Below are 11217 nucleotides of genomic sequence, written 5' to 3'. Positions count from 1 at the left end.
ACGCAACCCTAAAACGATGCAGAAGATAATGGAAAAACAAAACAAACAATGCACACGGATTTTACGAGGTTCGGCAAGGTTGCCTACGTCCCCGGTGAGATGAGATCCTGCTTCACTATCAATGGAGAATAGGGTTACAACGCTCGTCCTCACACCTCTCAGTATTGCTTGCATTACAGAGAAAGAAACCCTCGCTACAAATATATAGCGAGAAAAAACCCTAATCCGGATTAAACTACAACTGCTACCATAATCCGGATTAAACTACAATTGCCCTCAAATAAAAAATTCGAGCGGGGGGCTGCGCCCCCCTTGCAACCCCCACGGCCCGCTAACCGGTTAGCGGGACCGCCGTCTTGGCTGTCTAGGTGCTGCACCAGTACTCCCTGGATTAAACTGCGACGGAATACAAGACATCATACACCAACACATTGGATCAATCTTATAATGCTTTGTATGGAGTCAACCCACCTTGCAATCTTCCTTAATGGTTCTCTTCTACCTTTCTTCAAACCTTCACAAGGACTCAGGTAAGGAGACCCGCTTTTATCATATCTTTTTATTTTTTGTGCTGAAGTTTTGTCCTCTCATCTTACTAGAGCTCTGCATCATAAACGTTTATATGGCATCAAACCTTCACGATTTGGAGTACCTATCTCTCATATGGCATTTGCAGATGATCTCATATTGTTTGGAAGAGCTTCTTGCCAAGAAGTGCATGCCTTACAATCAATCATAAATGAATTTTGTTCCTTTTCTGATCAAGAGCTCAATTTGGGTAAGACAAGAGCTCATTTTAGCCCAAATGTTTCATCAAGTTTGAAGAGATGATTTTTGAGATATTGCATGTTTTATCTAACTTATCCATTGATACATATCTTGGCATTCCTTTTACTCACAAAAAGATTTCTAAGACTCATTGTGATGAGCTTCTTCATCGAGTCCACTCTCGGTTAACTAATTGGAAGGCTAAATTCTTAAGCTCAGTGGGAAAGAAGGTTTTAGTGCAATCAACTCTCTCGGCAATTCTGCTCCACTTTATGTCATGTTTCAAATTGCCCTCATCATTCCTCAATAAGTTGGATTCTCTTAGTAGAAGCTTCTTTTGATCAAATGGAGATCATCAAATGGTTCCTACTATTAGTTAGACTCATATCTATAAAACCTTTGAAGTTTGGTAGCCTTAACATCAAGCTATGACAAGTTATGAATCAGACCCTTCTTGCTAAAAAAGCTTGGGAGCTGTTATAACTCAACTTATCTTTATAGGGGTGAATCATGAAAGCCAAATATTTTCCTTCATGTTCTTTCCTGGAATTGAAGTGCTTGCCTTCTTCCTCATGGGGATGGAAATCTATTATACATGGTAGGAACCTTCTTATTAGAGGATTATTCATCCGCATTGGACATGGGAGATCTATTAATCCTTGGCTTGATCCATGGATCCCAAATTATCCCCCTTTGGCTGTTCCATTCCCTCTTTCTTAGGAGGCTTCCGCTACTGTAGCTGAGTTTATGGATGATACTGGCCAGAATTGGAACATGGAAAAGCTATTTTATTGGTGGCCTCCGGAGATAGTCTTGTCAATTTCTTCTATCCCTTTATCTCTTTCTCAAGTTGAAGATTCTCTAATCTGGGCTCTCACTAGATCTGGAACATTCTCTGTCTCTTCTGCCTACAATCTTGCCCTAAATTTAAATAAAGATGAAGCCAATCCGATTTGGCTTAAAGTATGGCATATTCCAACTGTACCTAAAGCTCGTCTTCATCTCTGGAAAGTTCTCAAGGAAAGGGTTCCATTCTTGCAATTCGTAATCAAAGAGGTCTCCATCTAAGTACTGATTGTTCATTTTGTGGAATTCATACATTCGATCAAGATCATCTGCTTTTTCTCACATATACTCTTACCTCCTCTGTCTGGAATTTGGTGGGATTTTCTTCTCTCAGAATTTCATAGGATTCAATTTTGGGTTGGGTGGCAGCGATTTTGGCTATCCATTGCTCTAAAAGTTCTAAAGATTGGTTGACTTCCCTTATGACAGGAGTGATTTGGAAAATATGGCTTGCTTATCTCGATAAAGTTTTTAGAAATGTGAACTCCCCTGCATCAGTTATCGCGTCTAAAGTTTTTTCCTTTTCTTTGGATTACTGTCCCAAACCTGCTTTTGCTAGATCATCAAGAACTCAGGTTCACCTCTCTTGGAAGACTCCTCTTCAAGGATTTTTCAAAATTAATGTAAATGGTTCATCTCTTGGATGTCCTGGTGTAGCAGCTATTGGGGGTGTTGGCAGGAAAGATCAACGTCTCTTCTTATGGGGTTTTTCTTCTTATATTGGATCCTCCTTTGCTTATATTGCTGAAGCTCTTGCCATTAGAAAGGCTCTATCAATTGCAGTTGAGAAGGATATGTAGAATTAGGGGTGTCAATTATGAGCCCGCACCGGTAGGCCCTACCAAGTCCGGCACGTTTATAGCCCGACCTGGAGCAGCTCAATTGATAAATGTGTCGTTTACTAAACAGGCATTTACGGTGCATGTAGCTAGCCCGTCGGACCCCCGACCAAACATACACATTTATATGCCTAACTTGAACCGACTCGTTGTAGCCCGACCTAGCTCGACCCCCTTTAATACTATAGAAAATTCCTATTTTGCCACTACTAATAAGAGACTAATTAAGCTTTCTTACCATTTACTTTGTAGTAGGATTTGATTTAATTAAGCTTTATTTTGTAAGTTGTAATGGACATAATCTCTTCTTTTTAAAAAAAAAAAAAAAAATTCATAATCTCATATCACTTATCTTCTTTATTAAATATTTGTGTCACATATTTCTGGGCTTTCAATCCACTTAAGAATAGAATTTTAGGGTAGGCACATTTACAGCTCATTTAGAGCTCGTTTAGACTTAAATAGGTCCGTAGCCCGATTGACGTCCGATTAAGGCTTGTTTGAGGAAGCCCGATTAAAGCCCGACACCGACCGGCCCGATTATAAACCGTACCATGTCCCTCAAAGCTAGGCCCGTTTACGCAAACGGACGTTCACGGTGCAAGGCTTCCAAGTGATCAAGTCCGATTAGGTCCGACCGATTGACACCCCTATGCAAAATATTATCATAGAAAGTGACAACATTATGATTGTTTCTATATTGAACAAGCAATCTTCATCCTCCCCGTGGTGTGTCTCTCTTATTCTAGAAGATTGTTTCTCTTTGATGCAGCGGTTCAATTCAGTGTCTTTTCGTCACACTTCTCGCGAAATCAACGCTATTGCAGAAGTCCTTGCCTCTTTTGGAGTTAAGAACTGTTTTATTGTTCTTTGGGACTCTTCTCCTCTCTCTTTCTTATCTTCTCTTTTGCTTGCTGACTTGGTGGGGGTTCTATAAGTTCGTTTTGTAAATTATTTGACTGATAATTTAATATAAGTTTCTTTTCTACCAAAAAAAAAAAAAGAATTTATTATGCTTTTGATAGAATAAGTACAACTCTCCCACCTCTTAAATTCCATCCCATCAAAACTCCCCAAACAAACGGGCAGTAATCATGTATAGTCAAAGCCTTCAGGAATTCATCAGAGGAATGCCTCATTGTCCACCACCTGCAAAACATACTGATCTTTCGTATCTGAGTGGACTGAGTCCATCTTTCTGAATATGTAATAGTACCCTTCCGATGATGAAGCATTGACAGATTTTTTGAAGATCATATTAACGTTTATGAGTATCTTCTTCATCAAAACAGTACACCCATCACACATAATAGTCGCACCTTTCATCTAGTGCAACTCTTCACTTCCGAAGGTAGGTAGTGATCCAGAATCTGCCATAGGGTGGAGCCTTCACCATCCCCTCCTTTGCATAAATACCAAGGAGATTCTGGAGTTGAAGACCTTTCGCTGCATGGAATGGCAATGTGTTAAAGGTGATAAACCCTATCATGCGTCGCCATGCCTATTCTCTTAATCATACTCTTCAACTTAAATTTGGCATGGTAAGTGATTTGGGTCTATATCGCAGTATCAACTCTAAAATCACACGACCACGTGACCCGATCAACAGTATGCTCCTTTATCAAGTTAGAAGTGTGGATCAGGTTCTCCTACAAGAATCATTCTCATACGTTGTGATCCACACAGATGAAATCCATCGCAAGATTTTTCTTTAGATGAATTCCATTTATGTAGATCAATCCCGTACGAGAACCTCATCTGGTCTCTCAAGTTAGCCATCTTTTCCACTCGCTTAAATTGGTTCCTCTCTCAAACCATAGCAGACGGCTAAATAGTTTCATACCACATATCGATAACCAATATGAATCAATACTTCAGACCATATTTCACTCTTCCAACATGTAGGGATTGGCCATCGTCTCGATATGTAAAATCATATTCATCTTTCCAACATTTGGGATTCAATCTCCCCAACTTTTTCAACCCCCACACTTCTGGATAAGCAAATGGGGCCTAAGCTTTGGAAATTCAATGCATTTTAATTAATCATTAGGGATATAGGTGAATACCCAATAAATATGAGCCTGGGCCAAATAATTGAGGGTCCTAATTTGCTCACGTGGCAGATGGAGAGTTATGCTACCCATTTAAAACTCTATTTGCCATTTTTTTTTCCACAAAATATATGTAAAGTGAAAAATGGATTGTACAGGATCATCCTGGACGGTTGCCATCAACAGAGAGGAAGAGAGCAATCAAACAAAACTAGAAAAGTGAAAACTAGGGTTGTAAATTTCACAGTGACGATTCGAATCCACCCTGACCTGTCCTGAACTCGAATAGGGCCTAGACTAAGATTTCTGACATTAAGGGCCGGTTTGGGTTAAAAACATTGACCTTGGGTTGAGGCCTAAACCCAACCCAGCCCTAATTAACACTGATTTATATAATATAATTTAGTGTTATCATCCTATCATTTTATTCAGAATAATAAAATATAGGCTAATGATTCTTATGACCACATATCCTGAACATTTATTATTGTATGTTTATAATTTAATTGCATATTGATCATTGGATCTATAGATTTTTATTGATTTGTTATTATTATTTTTAATGCATAGGACACTAATGACAAAAACAGAGTCAATTAGGATTAGCCATACCCTATAAAAAATCAAAACCAGTTAAGGTCATCCCGGCCCAATCAGGATCAATTAGGGCTGGGTTGGGTTGGCATGAACTCCACAGGTTGGGCCTAGGCATGAGCCCGACAAGGTCGAATTTGGCCTAAGTTGAATTTTGGGGACCTAGGATTGGGCTAGGGTTTTAAGAAACCCTACTCAATCTGGCCATATTTGAGGAAACAGAACCTTGTCTATTCTGGCCAACCACCTTATCTCCTCAAGAACAAAAGAAGGGGGGTACTTCAAATAAATCAAAGCACCTTCTTAGCGAGGTTCTCTTAGCTAAACCATCAACAGCTATGTTAACTTCCCTATAGCAATGGAAAATTACCAACGAGATACTTTGAAGAAATGAACTAACCACCATTCATTTTTGTCTGAAACACCAAGAAATTGACTTAGATGTGATACTTAAGTTGTTACCGATGTTGCCCTCAATGAATTCCTTGGCCATTAACCACCATCTATTTGCCTAGTCCATATAAGTCAAAAAAGGGTAATCCTCTACATAAGAGCCCTCAAAAAATTCATTGGCTATCGATAAATTAAATAGATTCATATGTCTTAGTGCACATGAGCATATAAATCTATTAATTTAGTTTTCCTTCAGCCGCAGAGAAGAAAGAATTCCTTCACCGTTGGTGATCATAATGTAATCTTATGATTGTATCGGACTCTTTATGTCATTATTAACCACTTTTCAATCTTTTTCAAATATCGTTTGGGGGAATACATCTTTCCCAGACTACAGTTCTGGGAATCCTTCCTCTCTCTTCCTTCTTCGTAGAGGTCTTGTTCATGCGTATATCATTAAAATGCTTATGATTTAAGATGTGAGAGATGAGGTCTACCGAGTTCAAGCAGGCTGGGCTTGGTCAGAGAAGTGATAAATTTTGACCAATTTGTGTCCACTTGGCTCAATTTATACGTTGTTGAGTATTGTTAAAAAAAAATAATCAAAGGTATATCCTAAGGAGCTAAGATCGGATTCGTGTACGAGAATGAATCTCCACATATAATCTATTTAATCAGACGACATGCTAAGTGGGGAGAGAATAAATGAATTACATGTGAGGACCAAAGAACAAACAAGAATGGTTTCTCTTAGGCAAACCTCATCCGAACATTATCCTGAGAACATAAATTATGTCAAAATGTATAACAAAAACCATTGACTTTTTTTTTTTTTTATTCATTTTGTTATTTCTGTGGATTCATTAACATAAAGTATGTCAACCTGTACAAGCAAAATCATTGACCATTTTTTTTTTATTCATTTTGTTATTTCTATGGATTCTTTATTTCGGAAGGTGGTGTGCTTTAGGTACCAACACATCCATTAAAAGAGTAAAGAATGATATTTATGAAAACAAAAGGGACAGATGTTAACACATGAGGTATACGTTTTGATGAATGCAAGTGCAGAGGAACTAGCCAGAGAAAGGCCTTGTATTCAGGGCTGCAAGCCATTAGGCCTGACTGACTGACTGCTTTTGAGTGCGTTACCATTACTTACACGACTATGAAGCCCTGAAGATTGCTTGTTCTTTGAGGATAGTTGTGCTTGAAATTCTCACAAAGCCTTCTTGCTTTGGTTAGAAATTAGAATATTTGGATCTTCATTACAGAGTGAACATGGAAGAAGTTCTACCAGGGGCTGTTGAGGACTCCCAACTCAACAAATCAGAAAGCACCAGGACTAAAGAACCTACCTCTGGTATTCAAAGCCTCTTTGAAAGTATAATTTTTTTCTTGTTTGAAGCCTAATCATTTTATTTTTTGTTTGCTCAATTTTCTTTTATTTTTGGAGGAAAAGGGATGCCTGAATCGGCGTCGCCAAGCTGTCAATCTTCAACATTCCACGTGCATTCCATTGTGAAGAAGAGGAAGCCAAGGAATCACTGTACATGTTTTGGCATGGGCAGCGATAAATATATGTTTACTGCTAAGAAGGTGTGCATGTTCTCTTTGTCTTGTAATATTGTAGCTCTTTTACATATATATATATATATATATATATATATTTTTTGGGCAAAGTCTGCTACGAAATTCAAGCTTCAATGGATTTGGTGACCAAACCCTCCTGCTTTCTTTGCTTGTAGTTGTCTTGAGAGGGAGGGAGAGAGAGAGAGAGAGAGAAAGAACCATAGGTTCCTTAGAAACAAGAATGGTAAGAGTTCAATATGTTTAGGGAAAGAGGTTCTCCTAGCCAAGTAGAAAAAGAACCATAGGTTCCTTAGCAACAAGAATGGTAAGAGTTCAATATGTTTGCCTTTAGATTTGGTTCAATTTGTCATCTTCTTGGTTGATAGATGATGTTGTTGCCCTTTCTTGCTTGTTAAATATTTATTCTATTCTTCCATTACAAAGTATGGCAATGGAGAGTAAGAACAATTGACAAGAACAAAACAGTTTCTTCTTTAATCCCAAAAATGTGTAAGAAATGCAGTATTAAGAATAACTAGAAGTGTGGTATAGAATAGCAGAAAAATCAAAATAGAAAAAAAGGGGAAGAACTGATCGGTGCTTGCTGATGTGTGAATGTGTGATGCGTTTCAACTTGAAGCCATATTCTTCTTTTCCCAGTCTGATTCAAGGAAGTGCAAAAATTTCTACTTCCTTTGGCTTCCAGGAACCTGCAGTGAGCTAGTCAACTTTATGTGTGATAATTTTAGTAATAGCTTGTCTAATGTATTCAGGAAGAACATACCTTTACAAGGTACCTCTATACAAGGAAAGAACATACAAGATAATAAAGATTTTACAGATATTACAGAATTTCTACAGCTAACGTCCCCCCCACCCACCCCCACACCCCAAAAAAAAAAACTCAAGGAAGGTGGATCACAATAGCTCGTGGTATAGGTTGATGCACTGATGGAACAAAGAGAAGAGTGATAATTCCTCGAAACAAATGATGACGCTTAAAATGACAATCAATCTCAATATGCTTGGTGCATTCGTGAAACACATCATAGTGAGCAATATGAGCCGCACTCTCTTGTCATAGTATATAGGGGTTAGAGATGAGAAGGTGACACAAATCATACAGAAGCCAAGAAATCCAAATAAGTTTAGCTCTTGATCAGCAAGAGAATGGTACTTGGCTTTAATACTAGAATGAGCAACAAGACTTTGTTTCTTGCTACGCTAGGAGACAATAGAATTGATGAGAAAAAAAGAGAGCCTGTTTAGGAATGACAATCATTAGCATCACCTGCCCAATAAGCATTAGAAGAGGCCATCAACATGAGTGGATCAGGGATAGCCATGAACTGACTAATAAGATGGACAATATATAAGCAATATCAGGATGAGTAACTGTCAAGTACACTACGCTACCAACAAGCTGATGATAGAGAATAGCATCAAGTACTAAAGGTTCTCAATCATTTGCTCAAAGCATGATGTTGGATTACAGAGGAGTGTCAGCAGTTTTGTAATCTGTAATCCATGGATGAGACAGTAGATCGGACGCATACATGGCCTAAGAAAAGAAATATCTATCAACGGGCCAAGATCCTTCATCTCAAAATGCTGATGGCCAAACAGTTTTATGGATTGCATGCTTGCAATGTCATCCCCTCAAATAAGAATGTCATCCAGGTTAAAATGTAAAACTATAGTCCTAGAAGCAGTATACCAAATAAACATAGCATTGTCATACGAGCTTGATGAGAAGCCAAACTCAGAGGTTGAGGAACATCCACTCTGTGAGGCTTTAGTTGGATGTTCAAATATATTTTAGTTATTTTATTTTTTTCCCCGTTTAACCTGGAACTCCACAACCCCAGGTAGCCTATACAATTTTATCAAGGTCACACAATAAAAAAGAGTAATTACATGGGGGCCTGCCTTACCCTAAACCCAAAACAAATTAGCACAACACTAAAACAAGAAGTTAACTCAAACCCATCCCAATACAAAGAACAAAGCAAAGTAGTACAGACAATATTAGACTCTAAGAAAATTATTAGATGCACTCCAGTTTCCAATTTGCCAGGGGGATTACAAATGTATGAAAGCCATAGACACCGTATCATTGTTTTCCCCAGACATAGTTCAGTCTTGTCACAATATTGCAGAACATTTGGAGAAACTACTTGTGCATGGAAAGTCATAGGTTTGGGTGAAAAAGGAACAAAAAACTATTATGTCATAGCGGAGTAGTCAAACTATCACGGTTGTCGCCAAGATACATAAACATTGGTTTCGAAGGAAATTATATAGTAAAAATTAGGATTTTCTTTCCTGTCACGATGTCTAGTGAAGTATATTAATTCTTTACTATTTACCACATGGCAATACATGGGTTAGTCCAAGTGATAGAAGACCAAGAAAGAATCTAATTGGTACGATTTCAGCTAAAAATGAGTAGAGGAAGTAGCTAAAATTACAAAAGATGCCATTTTGTATTTTATTTTCATCTTAATTTAATGATATTTGGGTGATGTTACTAAAACTTTGAACCAAAGTTTGAGCTACTTTCCTTACTTTGTACTACAATTTGTCCATTGAGATATGTGGGGTCCTCTATCACATGGACTAACCCATGTACTACCAAATGACAAACTGTGAAGCGTTATACTTTACCAGGCATACTGGCGCCTAGAGATCCAATTAATTTATATCATGGTTAATTTGTTTGTTAACAATATCAAAATCATGCCACTACAGGTTGGAGCTGAGTTTGTGGGAACATTCATTTTGATATTTTCAGCAGCAGCTGGACCAATTGTGAACCAAAAGTATAATGGTGCGGAAACACTTATTGGTAATGCAGCTTGTTCAGCACTGGCAGTTATGATCGTGATACTATCAATAGGTCACATCTCAGGAGCTCACCTTAATCCTTCAGTAACTGTGGCTTTTGCCACATTTTGCAAGTTCCCTTGGGTCCAGGTTCCAGCATATATCATAGCACAAATATTAGCATCCATCTGTGCCTCCTTCGTCCTAAAGGAAACATTTCACCCCTTCATGTCTGGTGGGGTTACTATACCCTCTGTTAACACTAGACAGGCTTTTGCTCTTGAGTTTATCATCACCTTCATTCTTATGTTTGTCATCTACGCTGTTGCTACTGATCCTCGAGCAGTGAGTAGCTTTTACAACCCTATAGCTTATCTCCAATTTATATCAGTTATATATTTTCTTTATATAACTCTTGTCTTTCTATCTCTACCATGGTGTGGCGGAATATATACATGATGGCTTTCTGTCACTCTTAAGGTGGGAGAATTAGCAGGAATAGCTATTGGGGGAGCAGTTATGTTGAACATTCTAGTAGCCGGGTAAGTAATAGTGATCATTATCTGAAGAAACTCTTCTTTGTCCCATTAAATAATCCATCAAACAATATGCATACTTGGTTGCATTAAAGTTGTTGTTGCTGCAAATACTATTATTATTGCTAATATCCTAATCATCATCAGAAAACCCTTTTCTAAGCCTTCTCTACATAACCCACCATTTTTGAGCCACATGGAGGGCATATGTGGAAATTCAAATTTCTGAATTTTCCAAGCTCCATGATCTGATTCATTTAAGGTCCAGAGATGTGATTGACAACCACTTCCAATCCTTATAGAGGGAGAGAGAAAGAAAAAAATCATGTCAAAATTGTCATGTTTAACAATTCAAGGCATAACTATAGAAGTCTAGCCACACCTACAAGTCCAAAAAACAACCCTAGTTCATAGAAGTATATATATATATATATATATATATATATATACATGTTCATCCTTAAAACACAAAAGCACCCTCAGACTTTATACTACCGCTCGTATCACCACTACAATCACTTGTCATTTGAGAAATTATGTTCTGTAGATTGGGTTGTTATAGACTTGTAGGTTATATTGGTTGGATGTATCAATGAAAGGTTTAAAAAGCGTAAAACAGTCCACCAAAGCTGTCCCCGAAACTGAAGAAACAGAGTGACTCAAACATAATAGGGAAAATGATTCATATTGTTAGGGTACAATACTTATGAGTGATGTCAAGTGCATCTCCACAACCAAAATAGAATTAGCAGACACCATTGTGGTTAATACTTAATAACCCCCCCCCCC

At 38.0% G+C, this 11217-nt stretch overlaps 1 protein-coding gene across 1 annotated transcript in view; it reads left to right on the top strand.

Moving 5' to 3' along the window:
• Positions 1 to 6970: 6970 nt before the first annotated feature.
• The window catches only part of LOC122077458 (probable aquaporin NIP5-1), a 19400-nt gene continuing 15153 nt past the window's right edge, over positions 6971 to 11217 (top strand). Inside the window, exons 1-3 of the mRNA XM_042643439.1 lie at positions 6971 to 7093; positions 9818 to 10237; positions 10373 to 10434. Of these exons, the coding sequence (XP_042499373.1) occupies positions 7058 to 7093; positions 9818 to 10237; positions 10373 to 10434 (518 nt within the window). The 5' untranslated portion in view covers positions 6971 to 7057. The remainder of the gene's footprint in view (positions 7094 to 9817; positions 10238 to 10372; positions 10435 to 11217) is intronic.

Source organism: Macadamia integrifolia, chromosome 1 (assembly GCF_013358625.1).
Source record: "Macadamia integrifolia cultivar HAES 741 chromosome 1, SCU_Mint_v3, whole genome shotgun sequence".
Lineage (NCBI taxonomy): Eukaryota > Viridiplantae > Streptophyta > Magnoliopsida > Proteales > Proteaceae > Macadamia > Macadamia integrifolia.
The sequence above is the reverse complement of the archived record's forward strand: the minus strand, read 5'-3'. Positions and strand labels throughout refer to the sequence as shown.